General features: G+C 47.6%; 1 protein-coding gene across 2 annotated transcripts in view; it reads left to right on the top strand.

Annotated features, from left to right (window-relative positions):
* Positions 1-765: 765 nt before the first annotated feature.
* Positions 766-25,665, top strand: part of ILDR1 (immunoglobulin like domain containing receptor 1) — a 98,877-nt gene continuing 73,977 nt past the window's right edge. Inside the window, exon 1 of one of the 2 annotated variants that reach the window (XM_075593587.1) lies at positions 766-1,313. In XM_075593587.1, the coding sequence (XP_075449702.1) occupies positions 1,268-1,313 (46 nt within the window). In that variant the 5' untranslated portion in view covers positions 766-1,267. The remainder of the gene's footprint in view (positions 1,314-25,665) is intronic. The other variant, XM_075593586.1, reaches the window with a different exon arrangement.

Raw genomic sequence — 25,665 nt, 5'->3', positions numbered from 1 at the left:
CAGAATATCAAGCTCTGTACAAACCACGGGCTCACTACAGCAGCCACAATCCCCATACAACTTGTACTTACATAAAAAACACACTTTAAGCTGCTACCAAAGCCAGTATTTAACAATATTTGCAATTACCCACTGAATAACATTCCTATCCCCATGTTTTTGAACATTTCACGGCGCCATTTTCGTGTGCGCTGCTGTATTCCACGCGGCCAACCACCCCAGGCACACGGGTTTATTGCGGTTGCTTTGTTTGAATTTCATGGATTCAGTTTCTTTGGGTGCAATTCGTCGCGTATCCGTGGCAGAAATGAATGAATTGTAATGTGTACAGTACTGTGCTACTGTGCCAATTTCAGGTGTTTAAAAACCAGAACACTAAAATGCCATTTTCTGAACTCGCGTCTCAAGGCGGCACGGTTGGAAGAAATCACACGCCATGACATGACTATTCCGAGGTATACAACGCGTGAAGTGTTCGAATAACGGCCGCTGCATCTGTAAGTCCCAGTTTGATTCCCATGGGAGAAAAAAAAAAAAAAAACCTTTGTCTCATGGATAGATGCTAAAGAGGGGGGGAGGGAGAGATGCTAAAGAGGGGGGGAGGGAGAGATGCTAAAGAGGGGGGGAGGGAGAGATGCTAAAGAGGGGGGAGGGAGAGATGCTAAAGAGAGAGGGGGGAAGGTCCTTTGTTTAGTGGAAGTAGTTTCTGGGCAGGGCTCATGGGAGCTGTTTGCTGGCTTCAGTGGGAATAGGCAAACAGGAGCCAGTGCTTCAGGATTCCTAGCAGCAGGAAGGGAGGGAGCAGACACCTGATGCACAGAGATACAGGCTGCACTTAGTATTACAGCTGCAGTGCTCAGTGCTGTCTGTTATTGTGATGTGGGATGCATGCCACTGTGTGTGCAAATAGGGCAACAACAGGCTGGGAAAAGGAAACTGGTTCTTCCAGCAGGGCAAACTGGTTGGAGGAGGAGATGTGAGGGAAGGGGACTGCCCAGTAGGGAGGGGTGTTACCCCTGTGTGGGGGAGGGCACCCAGGAATGGTGGTTGAAGTTTCACTTCACAGGAGAGAGGGGGGAGGGGGGTTGCTCCTAACTTGTAGGTTGTAGCAAAGGGCTCAAGGTGGAAGTGGAGCAGTGGATCCCTCTGGTCACGGAGAGGGGGGAGGGCATTGGGTGTACAGTACTGGGGGGGAGCTGCACAGGTGGGGGGAGCTGCCCCTCCCGGAGAGGAACTGCACAGGTGTCTCAGAGCTAAGCCCTCCGCCATGATGATGCTGCAGCAGCTGCTGCTTTATACCTGGCTGACGACAGGTGAGTGTCTATTGCCCCCCCCCCCTCCACCCCCTGGGGGAGGTTGTGAGGGGTGTGTGTCCATCCTATGTGACGGTTGTGTACCCCTCCTGGGGGAGGGGGGTGTCACTGCGCAGGCAGAGAGGGGCGCAGTGCGCATGCGCAGGGGAACAGGTGCGCCCTCAGTCCGTGCCAGGTATAGTGGTCCTGTCACGTGACACTTTATCTTCACTGCAATGAGGGGCTGGGGTGCGCCCCTCACATCTGGCTGCGGTGCGCCCCTCACATCTGGCTGCGGTGCGCCCCTCACATCTGGCTGGGGTTACTGCCCGACTAAAGAGACAGCTACAGGGGGGAATATGGGGTTAATGTACAATGTCAGCTTGGACCAGCCCTTTAATCCCACTGTAATTAAATAGCACTCCCTTTAACGTTAGGCGAGGTGGTCACCCCATCTTCTACTGATTATCAGGACGCCTAGCATCACTCACCGGGGCACCTCTTTATTCCCACACACAGATTCATGCAGTTATTTGGGGTATTGTAATAAAAAATAATTTGGATTTTTTTTTTTTTTTTTTTTAGCCAGGATTAGGGGCTGCCTCAGGGATAGTGCAAAATGGCAACCCAGCTGGTCAGTACTTGTGACTTACTGTGGGTCCTTCCTTATATCATAGCTTTTATTATAAATTGCAACAAATCACAATTGCCACATTTATTTCTTCAATGAACCTGCAGTTTAATTGCACTGCTGCTGATGGGACCTTCAGTGCATTGCAGACCCACCTGGAAGCAAAGGGGTTAAAATCCCATTTATAAATGCTAATTTATGCTTTTTTGCACAGCAGAAGAAAGATGGCTAGCTGTACCCGGTCACAGTGACAATGCCACAGGCACATGTTATTTACATATTTGCACCTGACATTTTTAAATTGCCTCCAAAGTTTTTGTTTCCTTGCGTTAGGCCAGGGGCGGCCAACTCCAGTCCTCAAAGGCCACCAACAGGCCAGGTTAAGGATATCCCTGCTTTAGCATGATTCAGCCACCTGTGCTGAAGCAGGGATATCCCTAATACCTGGCCTGTTGGTGGGACAGGAGTTGGTCACCCCTGGGTCAGGCAATCTTGAAATAACTTGCAGCAATGGCATTACCAGACCATTAAAGCCACACGTCACATGTTTGACGCCCTTTCTCCTGAAAGTGATTTTCCCGGCAATGTAAAGCATTTGTGGTAGTAAGTCCACGCGTCTAAAACGTGTGTATATATATATATATATATTGTAAATTGTTCTTCTTGATTGGACACCTCCTAAATAAAAAAAAAGTAATTTCAACTCCACCCCACAGGATCTTCCGGCAGAGCTAGTGACAGAATGCGATGTATTTACTTAAGTGTTCTGGCTGCAAATTAGGGCAAACCCAGTGACGAAGAATTGTACTCAATTTACACAAATTCTAATGACTTCCAGTGAAATGCCATTTCTTTGCTACATATGTATATTTCACCAGTTTTGCAGCCAGGATAGAGGAGTTAGTAGACCCCTATACGTTTTGGATCGTTTTAATGTCATAACCTCTCCAAAGAAAATAATATTCCTTGTTTGGGGGACATGTAAGGTCAATGTTGCTATGGCATTCTGCAGCAAGAAAAGCAGGTTACTCATACTGACGTACAGTAGTACTGATATATAAAAAGCTAATTTGGGTCTCGCACATCAAAGCAGCACAAGACCTTCAAAAAGCTGAAAAGGGAGGAAATCTGATAATAGAACTCAGATGAGCATGACAAAATGTACCCATTCAATGCAGAAATTGTACAGAATGAATTTCGTGTAACGGAGTGCAGAATTGTTTCTGTTTGCCCTTGGCACAGCAGAATATATATTTTTTTGCACTGTGGATTGTCCTTTCAGTGCTATCATTTCTAATACTGAATTACAGTCTAGCAACATGTTTTATCTGTAGAGGTGTATTTTGTTCTAATAAAAAGCCTCCGTGCTACATCCAACATGGCAAATGATATAGTTAAATACTTATCTGTAGATCTTCTCATAAGCAGTGTCATTTAGTTCAGTTCTCTGAGCATACAGGGGCTGTCTGTGTCCCCCCCCCCCCCTTTAAATGGCAGTCCTGGCTATGCACCTGTAAATGGTCTGTCTATTAAAGCTGCAGTTCAAGCTGCTGTTTTTTTTAAATTTGTATTGATTTATTTTTCCATTCAATAAGTACATCAATAAAATCTGCACACTGACAGTGATTGGCTAAGTTGCAGATCGATCGTTGAAGATTCTGCTCAGGGGTTCTTTATATCGCTGCTAGAGCTGCAGAAGATTACCCAAGATGCAAAGTTCTGTGGGGAAGATCATGTGACCAGGCAGGCACTGAATACAATTGGTGCACTGCTAGAGACAGGGCAGGGCTCAAGAGCCAGAGCCTGTCTCAAAAGAGGAAGGGGATGTGACTTTGTAAATGGTTGCTCTAGAAACAAAAATGCTTGTTACATTATAATACATTAAAGATGTCTTTCAAATTGTATTTATTTAAAAAAAAAAAAAAAGCTGCAAGTATTTTCTCATAGTACTGAACTGTACAATAGTACACACCTAGGATATTGCTTGGTGTGCAGCTTTAAGACAGCCCCCTCTCCATTAGAGAGGTTCTGGGAGTTTTCTGCAGGTGCAGCAGTGTGAGGACCTACAGATGGGACATGTCGTGATGTGGTTGGAGGCTTAAAATACTTTGGCCAAAAAATTGAACTCAATGAGATACGTATGTAACTTTATAATAATATGCCACGTTACATGTAGCCTCGGGGTTTTCCCCTTTTTTGTTCTATACATGAGGTCACAATCCTAGTAGCACTCCTTTTGACACAAATATGTGTGTGTGTGTGTGTGTGTGTGTGTTTTATTAAGAGCATGATCCCTATATGATGTTAAAAGTTATGCAAATCTACGTAAGTACCAGCACTCACTGTCTAATAGCTACATTATGAAAAACATTGTAATGCAGGAAATACATTTAATACAGGCATACCCCGCTTTAAGTACACTCACTTTAAGTACACTCGCGAGTAAGTACATATCGCCCAATAGGCAAACGGCAGCTCACGCATGCGCCTGTCATCACGTCCTGAACAGCAATACCGGCTCCCTACCTGTACCGAAGCTGTGCGCAAGCGGGGAGACTATAGAGCCTGTTACAAATGCGTTATATACATCAGTTATGCACGTATATAACGATTGCCGTACAGTACATGCATTAATAAGTGGGGGAAAGGTAGTGCTTCACTTTAAGTACATTTTCGCTTTACATACATGCTCCGGTCCCATTGCGTACGTTAATGCGGGGTATGCCTGTAATAAAACAAACCAGAAATAAATCAAATGTGTTTGCAGAAACCAGTGTCACAAATGGGCATGTCACAAAGTGAGGGGTGGGAGGGGGGGGGGGAAAGGAAAAGGGGAAAAAAACATGAAACACAAGGAATATACACAAAAAACAGAGAACGGAAAGTATGCTAAGGGGGCGACGTTTCGAGGGACTACCTCTTCATCTGGCCCATTCCCCCTGGAAAACACTTGTGGTGTTTAAGTATCAAGGCGAGTTTTGGGCAAACCTGCGGCATTTTCACCCTGCACCGATGTATGAAAGCGTTTTGCTCCTAGCTTGCGCCTTGGGGAGGGGTTACATGGTGCACAGATTATAATGGTGCATCAGTTCTTTTTGCTTTTTCATTGGCCGAAAAGATCCTCCGGATCTGAAGTGGCGTAAGTCTAACATTCGGCATCAGGTGTAAGAAACGCTCTCATATACCGCAGCCCTGCTCCAATAAGCGGAGCCGCGCGTCTGCACACGCGTTCCCCCTGCGATGATACATAGACCACTTTACTTCTGAAGGGCCAGCCACGCCGCGCAGTGACCCGCTGGCAGCAAAGAGATTAAGGTGCTTATTCTACGGGATATCTGCCAAAGTGGCCGATCTGGGGCTTTTTGGCCAAAGTTCCCCATTGAAGTCAGTAAACAGCCCGATCAGCTGCTTTGGTGGATAAAGAAGAAGCCTCCAGGTGTCGCCCAGCCTGCGTCTCATCTCCAATCCCATGGAAACAGAGCTATGTGAGCAGTAGGCAGGTGATAAACCTCACTAGCTGTGCTTAGAGGTGAGAAATGGAAGGGGAGTTACTGGGGGGGGGGGGGGGGGAAGCAGAGTTAAAAGTAGAGAATAAAAGATGGCAGGGGAAAGTGTGTTTCACTGCAGTCATAAAATAAACCATAATGTCTACTGGGCAAAAGTATTTGGCTTTATAACTGAGTTATTGCACCGCCAGACTCCAATGGATCTGGCCTTCGCTCCTGTAGGTATTAAACCTTGTGGCACGTCAAAGCATAGTTAATATTTCGTTAATACAGTATTTTGCAGGCTCACACATTGCACCATTGTGGGTGAATGGAAGTGCCCTATTATGCCATATCTATCTCAAGTTAAAAATAGATTATAGCAAATCATATGTTTGAATAAAACATACAGTAAATAAATATCCCCCTTGCGGTACATTTGCATGTCTCAGACCGGTCTGCAACCCGGCTTTTCCCCAATATCGCTCAGCAAAACCGTGCTTCCACTGCAGCCAGGGATTCTGGGTAATGACATGCAAATAAGCACTGCGTGTCACTCTTTACTTATCTAATAAAACTTGCCTAATTCCTTAAAGCAGGGGTGAGCAAACTTTTTATGCCGAGCCCCCCTTTTCATCCATAAAATTTGTCGGGCCCCCCCTGCCTGATGTAATCAAAATCACATGCTCCCATCCCCCAACCCCCATGCTGCTGAAAACTGGTGCGGGAAGCAGACAGGAAGAGAAGGAGGGGCTGTCTGTGTGCAGAGAGAAGCCCCGCCCCCTCTGCAAGACACAGACACATAGAAGCAGCAGCACGGAGCTTCTGGCCCCGCCCCCTCTGCAGGCCCCTCCCCCTCTGCAGGCCCCGCCCCCTCTGCAAGACACAGACACTTAGGCCTGGGCCATAGAAGTGTAGGGAAAGAAGAGGCGCGCTAACGCTGAGGCTCGCCTGCTTCAGTCAGCGCGATTGCACGGACTTGCAGGCGAGCCAGCGGGCGCGAAGGGAGCCGAGGGGGAGGTGGTTGGAGGCGGGGCAGTGACGTCGCTGGGCCAATCGCCCGCGACGCACTGACGTCAATGTCACGGCGCGGTGACGTTGACGCTGCTTCAGGCTGATTGGATGTTTTCAGCCGACAGTGCGCTGAAAAACAGCTTGGCTGTCGGCTGAAAACTCCAGCGCCTCAGCACGCCTGCGGACGCTCGCGTGAGCCCCCTCTCAAGGCATCCTCATTGAGGATGCAGGGGCTCAGCGCGGAGTGTCCGCACGGCTCAGCACGGCCTGTCCGTCTATGGACGCAGCCATAGAAGCAGCAGCACGGAGCTTCTGGCCGCCCGTGCACAGCTCTGCCCGCCCCCAGGTTTCCCTGCAAGCAGCATGGGCCCCCCCTACATAATCTTGCGCCCCCCCAAAGTTTGCGCACCGCTGCCTTAAAGGATGCAAGAAATGCCGGGTCTGGAGCCCTTGAATAGATTTTTAGAGGATCTGTAATGACAATTTCCATTTATAAGCCATAAGCTTTGCATATACAACATATGTGCAATGCTGTCTTTATAGCCATTATATTTAATGATCTGTAGCCAGGTCCCCCAGACTGACCCTCACCTCCGTTGTGGTGACAGAGTCATGGAAGGTTGCAGGGAGCGCTCCGGTGCACCGAAGGCTCCGCGGCGGCCCGAGCGTCCAGGGCGCCGCCATTTTTGTATTGCACATGTGCAGTAGTCCCGTAGGCGACGGCGACAGCAGAGAGGTTGCGCATGCGCAGCAAGTGGTTGCGCGAGCGTGCGCAGCACTGACCAACCAGAGGAGGTTTAGAGTTGGGGACTATGTCCCAGGAGCCTCAGCAGGACCCGGTGACGGCCGGGAGCCAATAGGGCGAGGAGACTGAGCAGGGAAAGGTTAGGAGGTTGCGCAGGGGAGCACGTTGGGGAGACAAGATCGGGAGGGGGATGAGGAAGGAGCTCAGCGTGTAGAGAGGCAAGTAGCCTCTACACTAGGCCCGTATACCCCCAGGCCCAGATAGGCCCTGAGTCACAGTCAGTCAGAGTTACTGTAGGGACAGGCCCTAGAATAGGAACCTGTCACATTAGTGAGTGAAGCTGTTAAAGACACAGAGACTGTCACGGCACCATCCCAGAGACCAGACCTCTTCAGGCATATCATCAGCCTTCCGGGTGGGATCGCCCCGGAAGGCATCACCGGCAGCTCCGTGTCGTCGGATCCTTTGTGAAGTCTGTTTGCGGGCCCGAGCGCTCCTCTTTTAAGTGCACCAACTATAATATCATTCATACTAGTGGCTGCGCAGTCACACACACACACACTCACTTTGGGGGTTTATGGTGTTGGGTATTGGGCACGGTGTGGGAACACGGTGAAGGGTCGCGTCCTGCGAGACGCGTTAAGTTATTGTGTCTCCTTGAAGAGTAACATTGACTGGAATGATATGCATGGTTATGGTTACCGCTAGTAAAGCCACTGTTTCTTTTATATGCTGTGTGAGTAGTATTGTATTATTGTCCTGTGAGGAACAACTCCCGCTCTGCTGGGAGCCGTCACAGGTGGAGGTGCTGCACTTGGTAAGAGATTATATATATATATACAGTGTTCGACAAACCTATACATTTGCTCGCCCTGGGCGAGTGGATTTAACCCCCGGGCGAGTAAATAGTGGCCCAAGCAGCACACGTTTGGTACTAGGTGGCGAGTAGATTTTTTTGTGTGGCGAGTAGATTTTTTGGTGATTTGTCAACCACTATATATATATATATTATATATATATATGGAGAAGAGTGACCTAAGCGCAAGTGGAAAAAGGGAGAGAGAAAACACAAAAAGGGATCATAGGGCAGTATATCTATAATTATATAAATATAAGAATGGTAAGATATGCGCTTACACTGATCAAATAAGTATGAGCATTTAATCCTCTCTGGGACTCACGAACGTAGCTTTTAAGGACTTGTTTGAATATTGCTTGGTCTTCCAGAGATCTTCTTTACAGGAAATCAGCTGCTGCTCATCCAGGAGATCTTCTTCCCAGGCACTCACGTCTCTCTATGGGTGAATCTCACAGAAGGGGGGGGGGAAGGGGGGGTGGGTAGGAACTCCGGACCAATTGTTTGAAGAAAGTAGTGGCGATTCCTATGAGCGCTTCATGGAGGAGATGTGTGTCATACAGGATTCAGCGTTTTGGTCAACCGTGGATGCAAATGCCTTGGTTTTCTGGAGCGACCAGTTGCAGGCAGACGAAGTGTTACTTCTCAGTAGTAATTGAGTGACTGTCCCAGTCTTCCGGAACCCAAAGGAGATGAGTAAAGATCCCAAGGAGGTCCAGGCAGGAACAGCATACAATGGTAGGACTTGCAGGAACCAGCACACGTTTGGTACTAGGTGGCGAGTAGATTTTTTTGTGTGGCGAGTAGATTTTTTGGTGATTTGTCAACCACTATATATATATATATATATATATATATATATACTAGCTGAGAGACCCGGCGTTGCCCGGGATGTGAACCCTGAATAATTATGTTACATAGTTACATAGTAGATGAGGTTGAAAAAGACGTACGTCCACAAAGTTCAACCTATGGTTAATTTAGACAACAGATCCTTTATTCTATATCTATACTTATTTATTGATCCAGAGGAAGGCAAAGAAAAAACCCCATTAAGGGGAAAAATTAATTCCTTCCTGACTCCAAGAATTGGCAATCGGATTAATCCCTGCATCAACATCCTTCCCATGTATACTTATTTGGTATATCCCTGTATACCTTTCCCATCTAAAAAGATGTCCAACCTTTTTTTGAACAAAGGTATTGTATCTGCCATCACAGTATCCATGGGTAATGAATTCCACATTTTAACTGCCCTTACTGTAAAGAACCCTTTCCTTTGTTGCTGGTGAAATTTCCTTTCCTCCAACCTTAAGGGATTAACATGTGTTAATGTTGTATAATAATGTGTAGTGAAAAATTGTAATTTCATGTAAATGTTATGTAATCTTTTTCCAAAGTGTGTTTGTAAAGCAACAACAGTACAAAGAACATGTATCTGAGCACAATTTTGCAAAGTGTATGTTACTTGTTACGGTTGTTAGTTTAAAAAATGTTTTCTTGGAAACCCTTGGTGAAAGATGGGTAGCTCCATTGTTGAGGGTAGTGTATTTCACGTCAGCTGTAAGTGTGTGTTGGCAAAATTGTTGGTAACAAAAGATGAGTGCACTACAGTGAGTGTGTTTCTTGAAGTTGCTAGTAGAATAGGTTGAGGTGAGGCAAATGTAGCAAAGTCGATGTTCATTGTAAGGCTTGTTTGTAAACCACATTTTTGGTAGTTCCACTTGGAGCAAAGATGTACAATTCTTTGGGTGATCCAACTCTTGAACACGCAACATATAACTGGCCGTGGGAGAAACATGGTGATTCTAAGTTGATACCAGTGCACTTGATGGACTGTCTTTGTGCTTTGTTGATGGTGATTGCAAAAGCTAGTCTGATGGGGAACTGTAGCCGTTTGAAAGTAAAAGGCATGTCTGTTGGAATGAGTGGAATGCGGGGGATGAAGACATCTTGTCCTTTGGCGTTGCCAGTTAAGATAGTAGCTTCAATCAGGTTGGGCATCAATGTTTTGATGCACAGTCTTGTTCCATTACAAAGGTTAGGTGTGTGTAGGTTGCGAAGTAGCATGATGGGTGCTCCAACATTCAGCCGAAGGTGATGTGGTGGCATTCCAGATGGTTCCAGGGAGTGTAGGAATTCGGTTGCATAGTTGATGGCTTCATCGGTATCCACAACTGTATCGATGGAGTTGTATTGAGTAATTGTGTGGGGAAGAATATCTTGAATTTGATGATTTAGAGCATTGACAGAAGTATTTTTGGCAGCAAGGATGGCTCTTTCACAGAGCCACTGGTGATTTGTGTAATTGTGTAAGAGATTTGGATAGACGTGATGTATGAGATCTTCAAGTGATATCATCATGTTACAAAAATGTGTGGGAAAAGCAATTTCACCTGATGTCAAGTGAGTAGGTAAAGTACCTTCACCAATTTGAAGAAGGGTGTCTGCAAAAGCTTGGTCATTTGAGTGGCCGAGAAGTTGTACTCGCATATTGGTTGTTAATGGGAAATGTTTCACATGTCGCCATAAAATAGAGGATTTAAGGCATGCATGAAGTTTGTCTGCTGGTGTGGATCGTGGTATGACTGGAAGTGTTTGTCTGAAATCACCAGCTAAAAGAATGACAGCACCACCCATTATTTGTTTATTGTTACGCAAGTCTTGCAAGGTTCTATTAAGGGCTTCAAGTGCTTTTTTTATGCGCCATGGTACATTCATCCCAAACAATAAGTTTGCAAATTTGAAGAACGCGTGCTTGTCCAGATGTTTTGGTAATATTACATGTTGGGTTTTCTTCATGAGCAATGTTTAGCGGTAATTTAAGAGCTGAGTGCACAGTTCGTCCTCCATCCATAAGAGTGGCTGCAATGCCAGATGATGCTAGTGCAAGTGCAACATCATTGTGCATTCTGATTTCGGCTAGGAGTAAATTGATGAGAAATGTTTTGCCGGTTCCACCTGGAGCATCAAAAAACAGTATTGCACCTTGTCCGTTGGTGATGTGATCCATGATGTTCTCGTAGGTGGTAAGTTGTTGTGAAATTAACATTGGTTTTCTGCTTGCAACATATTGTTTTAGAAGTGAAATATTGTATTGTTTCTCTCGCATAAGGTCTGTATTGAGTACATCATGATGATGACGTTGTGGAGCTTGTAGACCTAATTGAAGTAGTGTTTTGTTATTGATAGATAGACATGTATCTTCTAACAATATGAGCACCTCGTTGAAAATCTCTGGTGAAAACTGAAGATTGAGTGATGGATTGTCTCTCTGTGCTTTGGCAAGTATATACTCACTCATGCTTTCGCGATATGTGTCCCAGAGAGTGTTGGGGTTTGATGGGTTGCAGGTGGTAAGGATAATGGCAAAAAGGTTGCGAATTTGGGCTGGCAAAGAGTGTAATGCAGCTTCGGCTAAGGTAGTATTCCAGTGTTGATCATCTTCTAGTAAGCCAAGCTTTTGGCAAGCTTCTCTATAGTTTGACAGAGTTGACCGTTGACAGTTTTTAGAGCGTTCAATGAAGTTGGTCCTGGAATGGTATTAAGTAGCATTCGGAGAAAGAAGCATTCGGCGTTGTTTGGGTGAACTGTGTAGACACGCCCTAAGGCTTCACTTGCAAGGGCATCCGTTCCTGGAACAGCTATACCCTACTTTCTTTTCTTGAAGTGTTTTGTGGATGCATTCCAAGTGTAATATCGTGGAGTGTCCGGATAAAGCAATGTCCTTGCAAAAGAGTCGTGTTGACATAATTGAAAGAAGGCAGTTAAAGTTGTGTTTGGTGGTTGAGCAGCAACTGCCTCTGCGTTGTGAGGTGTGAAGTATACTCTTTGTTCGTTTTCTAAATGAACAGTGAGGTAAACAACGTTTGGGTGTCGTTCGTGAATGGGAAAAGCTAAAATCCTCCAAACGGCTTCATTACTACTTATATATCTTCTCAGTTGGTAGAGCGTCACTTCGTCCCGGATGTGTTCATTTGTGATTCCGAAAATGGCCATGTCGCTCCCCTTGTTGATATACTTGCAAATGTATTTAATTGATTTCACAGAATTACAGTATTCGACATTAATGTGTGCGTTATAAATTTTACAAAGAAGTGGACAATATGGAACAACCCATTTGTTGTCGACTTGGATGCGTTTGTTGCCTCGAATAGTCAGTGTTGTTGCGTTTCCACCGTCTGTGGGAGCGCGTCTTCGATATTGAGGATATCCATCATCTCCACTTTGTGTGTCTGCAATGAATGGTTTGGGATATTTTTTGGTGCATTTACCGTCTTTCATACATGGTGCCTGAATATTAATCTTTCCACATGGGCCATGAATCATATTTTTGGTGACTATTGCAAATAGTATTGGGTCTTCTTCTGGATTTGGTAACTCTGCTGAGATAACGTTATCGATGTCTATGGCATGTAGCTTTTCTTTGAGCCATATAAGAATATGAGCATGTGGAAGGCCTCTTTTCTGCCACTCTATTGAGTACATCCAGCATTGTGTTTGTCCAAAGATATAACTCTTCGTGATGATGTAAATTAATGTGAGTAGTTTTTGTCTAAATACTCTGGCGATTAAGTCGTGTTGATCGCTGTGTGCGTGGCCATCCCCAAGTTCTTGTTTTATTTCTGGCCAAGCTGGATTACATGTAAAGGTAATAAAGAAGTCTGGGCCTCCATATGCTCTAACATATGCCATAGCGTCTTGAGCATATTCGTGCATGTGGCGAGGACTTCCTGTGAATGTTGCTGGTAGAATTAACATTTTGCCTATGTTGTCAACGTGACCATCGTTGCCAACAGCATCCCTGAAATGTATGTATTGATCAACGCAAAGTTGTTTTTGATGTAAACGTATATATAGAAGACGCTCACTTTCAATTTTAGCATACATGTCAACAATAAACTGATGAAAAAGTTGGCGACAATGTAGAATGTGGTTTTGCGATGCATCTCGTATCATTAATCTGTAAGCGTAGAAGTCCATAGCGGAGACAGTTTTCTTTGTGTTTGCCTGTGAAGTTGGGTCTACTTGCATGATGTTGAAGTGATAGCCATCATCACCGTTCCAAAGTATGAGAGGGTATTGAAGTGCATCATATGAGCGATGTGTTTCACAAATGCGTGTGAGTGAATGACGGCGCCGCTGAAGAATGATGTCACGTGTATTAAATTGTTCCCCCGCTATAACAATAGTGACTTCGTTGATTTGAGGAGCATTAAAGCGACGTTCATGTTGACCCACTGGTGTTTTGTCCGCTCTGATAATGACTTTATAGTCATCAGTTGGCATGCGTTCAAGTGATGTTTTGAATGTGTTAATGAGATGGTTGTGTTCATGTAACATCCTTTGTAAGGAGATGACAATATCACGTCTTGTAGTGGGTATCCAATGGCATCGTTGATCAGCTTGTTGTTGTTCATCGCCCAGGAAGTAAATTTGCAAGAATTGTGGATCTTGTTCTGGTAATGGGAGAAGAGAGCCGGCCCTGTGGTAAACTTGACCTTGTACTTTGAAAGTACTTTTAAATCCGATTTGTTCCACGATAGATGTAGCACCAAAGGATGTCATTTGGAAACAGGAGTTGTATTTGCGTATGTTTTGGAGAAAATGTTTAGATTCTGAAGTCGTCCCTGACATGTATGAAAGAAGTGGATTTGGTGTTGAAGTGTTGAAGTGTTGTTTTGTGTGTCGTATCAGCACAGGAGTGTTGTGTGTGTGTGAGTTTTGTGTGGGTGAGTGACTGGTGATTGTAGTGTGGTTCTGTGTGAGTGGTGGGTGGGTGTGTGAGTGGTATGTGTGTGTTGGGTGGGTGTGTGTGTGTGTGTTGGGTGGGTGTGTGTGAGTGTTGGGTGGGTGTGTGTGTGTGTGAGTGGTGTGTGTGTGTGAGTGGTGGTTGGGAGTGGTTGGTGGGTGGGAGTGGTTGGTGGGTGGGAGTGGTTTGGCAGTGGTGGGTGTGTGGGTTTGGGGTGAGAGGGGTTTGGGAGTGGTGGGTTGGGAGTGGTGGGTGGGTGTGAGGGGTGGGTGTGTGTGAGGGGTGGGTGGGTGTGAGAGGTGGGAGTGGTGGGTGGGTGTGAGGGGTGGGTGGGGTGAGGGGTGGGTTGGTGTGAGGGGTGAGGGGTGGCTTGGTGAGGGGTGGGTGGGGTGAGGGGTGGGTGGGAGTGGTGGCAGTGGGTGGTGGCAGATGTGGTGGGTGGGAGTGGTAGGTGGGTGGGAGGGGTGGGTGCTTTGGGGTGGGAGTGGTGGGTAGGGTGGGTGGGAGTGGTGGGTGGATGAGTGGTTTGAGTGGTGGGTGGGTGTGGTAGGTGGGTGTGAGTGGTGGGTGGGTGTGAGTGGTGGGTGTGAGTGGTGGGTGGGTGGGAGTGGTGGGTGGATTGGAGTGGTGGGTGGGTGTTGGGTTTTAGCAGTGGGAGTGGTGGGATCTTGAGTGGTTGTGAGTGGTGGGTGGGTGTGAGTGGTGGGTGGGTCGGTGGGGTGAGGGGTGGGTTGGGTGAGGGGTGGGTGAGAGTGGTGGTTGTGTTTGTGCGAGTGGTGGGTGGCTGTTGTGTGAGTGTTGTGTGTCTGTGTGTTTGAGTGGTGCGTGTGTGTATGTTGTAGTGTTGCTTGTGTGGTTGATGGAGTGTTGGTGGTGTGTGTGTTAGTGAGTGTTGTGTGTGGGTGTGCTGACTGTTTGTGCAAGAAATGACACAGACGGCTCAATTGGCATTGTGTTCCGAATATTTTTTATTTCAACGAAGAGCTGAGTGACTGTGGGAGGTGTGCTGCCAGCGGAGGGGGTGTTTTGGTGCACACGTTTGTGTGGTGTGGGGTTGAGGTGCAAGGGGAGGGGTGGCCTACACCTGTGAATATGCATTGTGTTGAGTGTAGTGTGTCTGGCAGCAAGGTGAAGGTGAGGTGTGTTGGGGTGGTTTAGCGTCCGGGAGGGTGTGTGTTGAGGCGTTGGGTAGGGAAGGTGTGTTGTATATGCCGCAGCGTGTGGGTGGGCAGGTAGGGTGGTGTTGAAGTGTTGTTCTGTGTGGCGTATCAGCACAGGAGTGCTGGTTGGGTGGGGCGTGCGGGAGGGCGTGCGGCATGTCTGAGGGCGTGTCTGAGGGCGTGCGGCGTGTCTGAGGGCGTGCGGCGTGTCTGAGGGTGTGCGGGAGGGCGTGCGGCATCTGAGGGCGTGCGGCGTCTGAGGGCGTACGGCGTGCGGCGTGCGGGAGGGCGTGTGGCATGGCTGAGGGCGTGCGGCGTGGCCGAGGGCGTGCGGCGTGGGCGAGGGCGTGCGGCGTGGCCGAGGGCGTGTGGCGTGTCTGAGGGCATGCGGTGTGTCTGAGGGCGTGCGGCAGGGCGTGCGGGAGGGCGTGTGGCGTGGCTGAGGGCGTGCGGTGTGTCTGAGGGCGTGCGGCATTCTGAGGGCGTGCGGCGTGGCTGAGGGCGTGCGGCGTGCGGGAGGGCGTGCGGCGTGCGGGAGGGCGTGCTGCGTGCGGGAGAGCGTGCGGCGTGCGGGAGGGCGTGCGGCGTGGCTGAGGGCGTGCAGCATGGCTGAGGGCGTGCGGCGTGGCTGAGGGCGTACGGCGTGTCTGAGGGCGTGCGGCGTGCGGGAGGGCGTGCTGCGTGCGGCGTGCGGGAGGGCGTGCGGCGTGGCTGAGGGCGTGCGGCATGGCTGAGGACGTGCGGCGTGTCTGAGGGCGTGCGGCGTGTCTGAGGGTGTGCGGCGTGTCTGAGGGCGTGCGTGGGTGGGGTGTTTCGCTGACGGGAGGTGTTGTGGGGGGGGGGGTTGTGGGCTCTGGTGTCTCCGGTAGGGTCTTTCGTCTGCCGTGAGGGGTTGTGGAGGGTAGTTTTGCGGGCTCTGGCGGGGTGTGCGCTCCTGATGGTTGAGGTTGGGGAGTGTTGTTGTGTTTGGCTGCAGTAGCGTACGGGAGTTGTTTCGGCTGACAGGAGGGGTTGCGGCCTACGGGAGTTGTTGTTGGGGGGGCGGGGGGGAGTTGCGGGCTCCGGTGTCTCCGGTGGGGTGTTTCGGCTGACGGGGGGTGTTGTGGGGGGGGGGGAGGGTTGCGGGCTCCGGTGTCTCCTGTGGAGTATTTCGGCTGACGGGAGGTGTTGTGGGGGGGGGTGGGTTTGCGGGCTCCGGTGTCTCTGGTGGGGCGTGCGCTCCTGATGGGTGAGGTTGGGGAGTGTTGCAGGCGTGGTGTTGTGTGTAGCTACGGTAGCGTACGGGAGGTGTTGTGGGGGGGGGGGGGGGGTTGTGGGGGGAGGTGTTGTGGGGGGGGTTGCGTGCTCCGGAGACAGGTGGGGTGTTTCGTCTGCCGGGAGGGGTTGTGGAGGGTAGTTTTGCGGGCTCCGGTGGGGTGTGCGCTCCTGATGGGTGAGGTTAGGGAGTGTTGCAGGCGTGGTGTTGTGCGGTAGCGGGCTTGCGGTCCCGGGAGGGCGTGCGCTCCTGATGGGTGAGGTTGGGGAGTTTTGCAGGCGTGGTGGTGGTAGTGGGTGGTGGTGTGTGTGTGTGTGTGTTTGTGTGTGTGTGTGTTGTTGTTGTAAATGGCAAGAGTCTGTACCTGATTCCGCAGTACTTTTGGTGGTAGCAGCCGGTGAGGGTTTTGTGCGTTGAGAGGTGAGAGCTGTGAAGTGTCGTCTCCCAGAGCACTGAGGGTTAGGTGCTGTGAAGCGTTCCCTAAGCTCAGTGAGGGCTGGGAGAGTGAGGCAGGGGTGTAGCCAATGAGAGGTGTGCGGGGGCAGGTGGGCCAAGGGAGCAATCTCATTGGCCGGAGCCGGAATGACGTACAGGCCCAAGGTCCAATGTGATTGCCCCTAGAGACGGACATACAATGGTTTAAAAAAAAAAAAAATATATATATATATACATATATGCAAATATAGCTGTATGCTCATCTGCATGTCTTAGGCAGGTCTGCAACCCCGCCTTTCCCCATTATCACCCAGCATACAGCACTTCCACTGCAGCAAGGGATTCTGGGAAATGACATGCAAATGAGCACACAGTGTCACTTTTTGCCTCAATAACCATTTTTAACATGGTTCCCTATAGCCTATATATTGCCCCAGGCTCTCCGTGGCAGAGGCTTAGGCCCTGTGAGCCAACAGGTTAGACAGCATTGGTAGTATACTGTATTCAGAAGGAAACAGGGCTACAGATATGTTCTTATGGGTTCTTGTGATTCCCACAGAATGACCTCCAAAACATGAGGTTAGACTTATTTATTTATTTATTGCTTCTTTGTACTATACCTCTCATTTCCTTTTGTACCTGCAGTTAGGGTTGCCAGGTGTCCAGTATTGAACCGGACTGTCCTGTATTTGGACACTGTCCAGTAAAAATATGAGAGGACATGTATGTAGATGTGCTAATTAAGCAGACAGAACCACACTGTCAGGTGACTTTTTAGGCCTATATAAACTGTGTCAGAACAGCTAGTCTGCCTGCAGCACATATCCAAGTGGCACATTATAAGTGGCAGGACTACTGAACAACTGAAATTTAAAAGGAAGTTCAAAAGAAGTGAAGAAGAAGTGGACACCCCAACAGGCCCTGATTCCTGCATTTGAACTACGCTGGAAAGGAGGATATCATCAATACCAGACTGCATCATTACTGCTGTGATGCTGCCTTTACCATTTATATTTACTGTGACTTCACTTCTTCTCAAATTATGCACTTCTTTCTACCAGCCTCAGTATGTCTCTAACTCTATTCATATATCTCCATCTCTCCTTCCTTCCCCACTTCTCTGTTCACATGAACTCCTTTCTTACCTGTGTCCTCTGACACCACACCGCTATATTCCCTGCACTAAAAAACACCCCTTCAAATCATCCTCACACATTCTCTTTCTTTCCATGCTTCTCCTCCTTGCTTCTGGGGATATCTCTCCCAATCCTGGTCCCTGTCTTATTTCTACTTGCTCTCGTCCTCGCCTCCCACATGCAACTTCTACTCCTTCTGGTGTCAACCCCTCCAACCTCATACCTATCCCCTGCCACCCTCCCTCCTCTCTCCCTTTCTCCTGTGCCCTTTGGAATGCTCGCTCCCTCTTTAACAAGTTCCTCTCTGTACATGACTTCTTTCTCTCTCACTCCCTGCTTCTCTTTGCTATAACTGAGACTTGGCTCACTCAGTCTGACTCTGCTCTGGAAGCTGCCCTCTCCTATGGTGGCCTTTCCTTCTCCCACACTCCACGCCCTGGTGGCAGGGGTGGAGGCGTGGGGCTCCTGCTCTCCTCTCTCTGCCGTTACCGAACCCTTCCTATTCCCCCCTCTCTTGCTTTTCCCTCCTTTGAGGCTCACACTGTCCAGATCTTCTCTCCTCTCCCTGTCCATGTGGCGGTCATCTATCGCCCACCTACCTCTACTCATCCCCCTTCTGCCTGTCTCTCTCACTTTGAATCCTAGTTCTCTTTCTTTCTCTCCTCATACTCCCCTTTTCTTCTCCTTGGGGACTTCAATTGCCACATTGATGACCCCTCTCTCTCTTGGGCTTCCCGCTTCCTTTCTCTAACCTCTTCTTTTGGCCTTCAACAGTGGACTGCAGCCAGCACCCACAAGGATGGCCACTACTTAGACCTGGTTTTCACTAAAAACTTCTCTCTCTCTGATTTCTCCATTTCCCCTTTTCCTCTCTCCGACCATCATCTCATCTCATTCTCTTTATCTCGCTTCTCCCCTTCTCCACCTCCATCTACCCCCCGGTTCTGCAGAAACCTGCGCTCTATTCACTTACCTGACTTTGAGTCCACTTTAAGCTCCTCCCTCTCCTCTCTCAGCTCTGCTACAGACCCTGACAACCTGGTCAGGAACTACAACTCTGTCTTGTCCTCCTCTCTTGATCTACATGCCCCGCTTTCTCTCTGCCGCACTCGCCCTTCTATCCCCAGACCCTGGCTAAATTCCCACACGCGCATGCTGCGTTCCTCCACTCGTTCCTCTGAACGCCTCTGGAGGAAGTCTAACACTCCCGCAGACTTCCTTCACTACAAATTTATGCTATCCTGTTTCAACTCTGCCCTATCGCAAGCTAAACAAGCCTACTTTTCTGCACTAATCAACATGCACAAGTCTAACCCACGCCGACTGTTCTCTGTCTTTGATACTCTACTCAAACCACCCTCAGCTGCCTCTCCTTCCTCCATCTCCGCTCAGGACTTTGCTGACTATTTTAAGGAAAAGGTGGAATCCATACGTCAGAACATCCCCTCTGTTTCTTCCTCCCATCCTACACCTCTTCCTAACTCTCCCCCTGCCTTCCTTGACTCTTTTTCCACTGTCTCAGAGGAGGATGTGTCGCTGTTGATCGCCTCTTCTCCCTCTACCACTTGCCCTCTTGACCCCATTCCCTCCCATCTCCTAAAACCTCTAGCTTCTACTATAATCCCTACGCTCACACACATTTTTAACTCCTCCCTCTGCTCTGGAACCTTTCCATCCTCCTTCAAACATGCAACAGTCATACCATTACTCAAAAACAGCAAGCTTGACCCTACCTGTCTTTCTAACTATCGACCTGTCTCCCTCCTGCCTTTTGCCTCTAAACTCCTTGAACGTCTTGTATTCTCTCGCTTGCTCCATTTTCTCAACACCTATTCTCTCCTAGACCCTCTACAATATGGCTTCCACACTGCTCACTCCACCGAAACAGCCCTCACTAAAATAACTGACGACCCCCATGCTGCCAAAGACAGAGGTCATTACACTCTGCTCATATTACTCGACCTCTCTGCAGCATTTGACACAGTGGACCACCCTCTTCTCCTCCACATTCTCCATACTCTAGGTATTCGGAACAAAGCTCTATCCTGGATCTCATCCTACCTCTCCCATCGTACTTTTAGTGTCTCTTCTGCTAACACCTCCTCCTCTATTGATCTCTGTGGGGGTACCCCAGGGCTCTGTCCTGGGACCTCTTCTCTTTTCTCTGTACACACTCTCTCTAGGTGTCCTAATAGCATCTTTTGGGTTTAATTATCACCTCTATGCTGACGACACACAAATATACTTTTCAACACCTGACCTTACACTTGCTGTACCAAAGTTTCTGAATGTCTCTCTGCTATATCATCCTGGATGGCCCTCCGACGCCTTACATGGCTAAAACAGAGCTCCTCATACTTCCTCCCAAACCTGGCCCTACTACCTCCTTCCACATTACTGTTGGAACTACAATCATTCACCCAGTAGCCCAAGCACGCTGCCTAGGGGTCACACTCGACTCCTCTCTCACATTCGCCCCTCACATTCAAAACATTTCTAAAACTTATCGCTTTTTCCTCCGCAATATAACAAAGATACGCCCTTTCCTCTGTTGCTCGACTGCTAAAACTCTGACTCAGGCCCTCATTCTCTCCCGTCTTGATTACTGTAACCTCCTGCTGTCCAGCCTTCCTGCCTCTCACCCGTCTCCCCTACAATCTATCCTAAATGCTGCTGCCAGAATCACTCTACTCTTTCCTAGATCTGTCTCAGCATCTCCCCTCATGAAATCCCTCTCCTGGCTTCCGATCAAATCCCGCATCTCACACTCCATTCTTCTCCTCACTTTTAAAGCTTTACATTCTTCTGATCCTCCTTATATCTCAGCCCTAATTTCTCGTTATGCACCATCCAGACTCTTGCGTTCTTCTCAAAGATGTCTTTTTTATTCCCCCTTTGTATCTAAAGCCCTCACCCGCCTTAAACCTTTTTCACTGACTGCCCCACACCTCTGGAATGCCCTTCCCTTCAGTACCCGACTAGCACCCTCTCTATCCACCTTTAAGACCCACCTTAAGACACACTTGCTTAAAGAAGCATATGAATAGCACTGTGGATATTCTGAACACGATACATAAAGCTTGGCCCCCTGCAGACGCACTTACCAGAACTCCCTCCTACTGTTTCTGTACGTTCTCTGTACCTAACAATTAGACTGTAAGCTCCTCGGGGCAGGGACTCCTCTTCCGGAATGTTACTTTTATGTCTAAAGCACTTATTCCCATGATCTGTTATTTATATTATCTGTTATTTATTTGATTACCACATGTATTACTACTGTGAAGCGCTATGTACATTAATGGCGCTATATAAATAAAGACATACAATACAATAAAAAACAGAAAAAATACTGTGCGCTACTATCTAACTAACTACTAGGATTTATAATATATGGATATACACAGTGCAGTGACTAAACCATAAAAATATGTGATAAAAGATTATACCACAGCTCCCACAGTGAGATATGTAAAAAATAAATAAATTATATCACATAACCGTGTTGAGGATACGGGCGTCTGCTGCTATAAACACGGGGTGGCTCAGCACCCCACACACACTAAGAAAATGGAAACAAAAGAAAACAGCGCACAACGCCAAATGGTGAAGCAAGTTCAACAATATAATTCAAATTAAAGGGGTAATATATCTGCGTACATAATAAAGGTTGGTAAAGTGCATTTAGTGTGTATCACATTGTTTACCACTCAGCAGCTGTTGTCAGGAGAGTCAGGTGCTTGCTTCTCTCAGCTAGTGCCACTCCGTTGGTTCTGGGGCAGGGCGTCAGTCTTTTGCTCCCAAGGGGGTTTCCCTTCAAGCAGCCAGGTTCAGCTGAAGGTATTGGTGCTCAGTGAGATCACTCCGGCTTCCAGGCCGTCTGGAGCAGCTACTATACCTCAGCAGGTGGATCCTCTGCACGGAGGTTAGACCGCAGCTTGCAGGGGCATACTCGGCGTGCCACGATGCCGCTCCGTTGCGGGACGCTGCGTGATGACGTCACTGTCTCCACAGCAGTGATGGAATCGGCAGGGAGGTGATACAACCAATAAGGTATCTTTGTGAGGTATATAAGACCTCTGGGTAATGGCCTAATTATTCCCTGAAGAAGTAGTTAATTCTATGAAACGCGTTGGATGTCATTTTCTATTGCCTTATATCTGCTTATATTGGCTATTGCCTACTTATTGGCTTTGCCCTGATTTTACCAATCCTGTGTGCCGTTTTGGGCCTTTTTGAGAGACTCTGAGAGACTGTATCACCTCCCTGCCGATTCCACCACGGCTGTGGAGACAGTGACGTCATCACACAGCGTCCCGCGACAGAGTGGCATCATGGCACGCCGAGTGTGCCCCTGCAAGCTACGGTCTAACCTCCGTGCAGAGGATCCACCTGCTGAGCTACACGAGCTGCTCCAGACGGCCTGGAAGCCGGAGTGATCTCACTGGGCACCAATACCTTCAGCTGAACCTGGCTGCTTGAAGGGAAACCCCCTTATGAGCAAAAGACTGACGCCCTGCCCCAGAACCAACGGAGTGGCACTAGCTGAGAGAAGCAAGCACCTGACTCTCCTGACAACAGCTGCTGAGTGGTAAACAGTGTGATACGCACTAAATGCACTTTACCAACCTTTATTATGTACGCAGATATATTACCCCTTTAATTTGAATTATATTGTTGAACTTGCTTCACCATTTGGCGTTGTGCGCTGTTTTCTTTTGTTTCCATACAATACAATACAATGTGTTATTACCTCTCTGGACATGTATGTGTCTACTGTAGTATTGCCTCTCTGGACAGAGTGACCTGACCGGCTTGGGGGGCCGCAGGATTTCCCCAAGCAGGGCTATTGCTAGGAGGATGGGTAGCTTCCTCCATCCTGATTGGTTGCTACTGGGTAATGCAGCCACTCAGAAGGAGGTGTCAGGAGCCTCAGGGTGGGGCCAAGGAGAGGAGGAAACAGCATGGAGCGAAGAGGTGTATGTATGTGGGCGTCTCGAGCGCACGCACGCGCGTGTGTGTGTCTCGACTGTGTTGCACCTTTCACCATTGTAACTGCCCCCCAGATAAAAAGCCCATTACCTTAGCGGTTAGCTGCTAAAGTAATGAAGCTGCTTACATTGTAATTTTATTCAGAGTGTGCGTGAGCAGGGGGTCTCCTGAGCTGAACTAAGTTGATACATTTGCTTTCTAATTTGTCTGATTATTTGTATGTCCTGATATAAAAGTCAGATGCTGACGAGAATATAAATTCATGGTCCGAGCTGGGAAATAGAGAGCACGCTTGTTCGCGCCCCCACAAAATAATTTTGCGCCCCCCTGATTTAGGGTATGATCAATGACCAGAAACACTGTAGCTTCAAAAATGTCATATACTATGTCTATTTATATCTTAATGCAGGGGTTCAAAACGCCAGTCCACAAGACCCTTTCTCCCCCCCCCCCACAGGTCAGGTTTCAAGGATAACCCTGCTTCAGCACAGGTAGTGCAGACTTTGACTGAGCCACTGATTGAGCCATCTGTGCTGAAGCTGGGATATTCTCAAAACCTTCTCTGTTTGGGGGTCTTGAGAACTGGAGTTGTGAACCGCTGTCTTAATGTGTTTCTCTATAATATTACCCCCCCCCCCCATAACCGGAAACCCCACCATTTGCATTAGCAAGAAATTGGTCCAGATGGGGCAATAGGAAGAGTCCGTGGACGAGTCGAGCTTAATGCCAGCCCTCACTCTATCAACCATTTCCCTTCTGGGATTTAAAAATGGCTGCTGCCATTGGGATTTAAAAATGGCTGCTGCCATTGGCATTTTATTAGGAGACAGGTTTTCATGGCAATCCCTAATACCAGTGAAATAAATAAACAGGCGAAAACATAGTAAAGCAATTAGCAAAACGAAAAGGGAACGGGTGAGCAAGCCAAATACTATTGGGGTACTTTACAACGGTCATCTCATTGCAGTGTCATTCGTTTGGTCTGATGTTTAAGAAATTGGCATCTAAATCTAAAGAAGTTTATTACATGGAATGCAGACCCGAAATGGAATACTATTTTGCAAATTCATTTAGCACCTTTTTGTGCTTTATTAGCACTGCTTGCGCTAGTTGGTTATGTTTTATAGTATACATAATAAATAGGCTCTGTATTCCGTTTATGTAATTTGGTGTTCACCATTATTTATTGGGACGGCGTATAATAAATCTATTAGCGCATCCCTGCGAGCCCGTGACCTGCGTGCGGGACAAGGGTTAATACGCAGCTATCCAGCTGACACACTTTTCACCTCCTGCACAGGTCCTTCAAATTACAGTAACGATATCTCCCCATCACCCTGTCCCATTATACCACCTGTTACGGGCAGCACACGCATGAAATGGTTTCTGTGCTTCTGCTCCTTTAGTACGGAAACAATTCATGCTAAACTTTTGAATGAGAAATGATTTATGCTGTAAAGAAAGGCTTCTGCTGTTACAACCTACAGGTTTCTTTCAAGCAATTTATTCCGTTCCCTTTCAAATGTTTTTATTTTATTTATCTTTCATTAATCCAATGTTCTCTGGTAAACGACACGTAAATAACCCAGGCGATCATACCTCTCTCATTTCAGGTGACCGGGGGATATTGATATCTAAATCTAGTTTTCCTGCAATAAGACACATTTTCTTGCAGCTATTTACCACCAGTACCTGACTGAACAGCCTTAGTTCATACATTACAGCAGGGGTGCGCCAACTGGGGGCGTGAGATTTTTTTTAGGGGTCGCAGTGTTTGCTGAGGTCCCACACTCTTCTCCAAAGGCATTTAAATTAAATGCTGGGGGACTGCGCGAGGATTCTCTGCAACTTAACTTACCGTGTCTTGGCAACACCGCGTCAAATGACGCTGTGATGTCACATGACCCCGTGGCATCATTTGATGCTTCAGAACAGGTGACGGGGGAGAGGGGGTGAGCCGGCAGGGGGCGCAAGGCAAAATGTTTGCCGCGCCCCCCTTAACAAAATCACACGCACCCCTGGGTTTAAGGAACTACAAAATGGGAATTCACACTTATGTGGCTCCTAGGTCTCTGATATCTGTGGGAAAGAGGATAAGGGCAAGGAAAACACGTACAATATTGACACTATAAGGACTTTATTGTAGATCTGCTGACGCGGACGGCCGGGACATTTTTGGCTAAAAATATCTATTGAAGTTTATGGGGATTTTCGGCTACAAACGGCCAATTTGGAATGATATAGAATTCCATTTACTAAAAGGAAGGTTCCAGGCAGGACAGGTATAAGTGTATAAGTATAGGTATTTTAAGACCCACCTTAAGGCACACTTGCTTAAAGAAGCATATGAGTAGCATCGTAGATATTAGTTGTTAAATGTTTTTAAATTCGCTTTTTCTATAGATTTACGTCAGCATAACAGAATTCAGCATTCTTGTCGTTTGCACACAAAAACAAAACGTTTATTTTGAAAATAATTACTTGCATACAAAAATAGTAAGAATGACGATGGTGATGTTTCAAATAGATTGATATTCTTAAGAATAGTTGCACATAGTAACCTTCTTTCTGTTAATATTCTCTCCAGGTATTAACATGTCTTTTCTCCTCTTCATGGTATTATCACTCTTCGGCCTGGTGGTCTCCTTTGGCCTTCCTTCCTCTGGCCTTCCTTCCTAAAGCTTACTAAGCTCACTGTTGTATTTATCCAGAAGACCCCTTTAAAATGTTATATCCCTACATGGTATTCACCTACATTACTGATGTCATATGAACTACCCCATAACATATAAGTCGTTTCAAACTTACTGAATGGAAAAGACTTATGGCAGCATTTTTCCCAGTTAGGACTTACAGCTGTCCAACAACTTTAGACCACGAATGGACCTTTTGGGTCAATTCTGTCTGTCAGAATA

The sequence above is a fragment of the Ascaphus truei genome, chromosome 3 (assembly GCF_040206685.1).
Source record: "Ascaphus truei isolate aAscTru1 chromosome 3, aAscTru1.hap1, whole genome shotgun sequence".
Classification (NCBI taxonomy): domain Eukaryota; kingdom Metazoa; phylum Chordata; class Amphibia; order Anura; family Ascaphidae; genus Ascaphus; species Ascaphus truei.
This window is presented reverse-complemented; position numbering and strand designations above follow the sequence as displayed.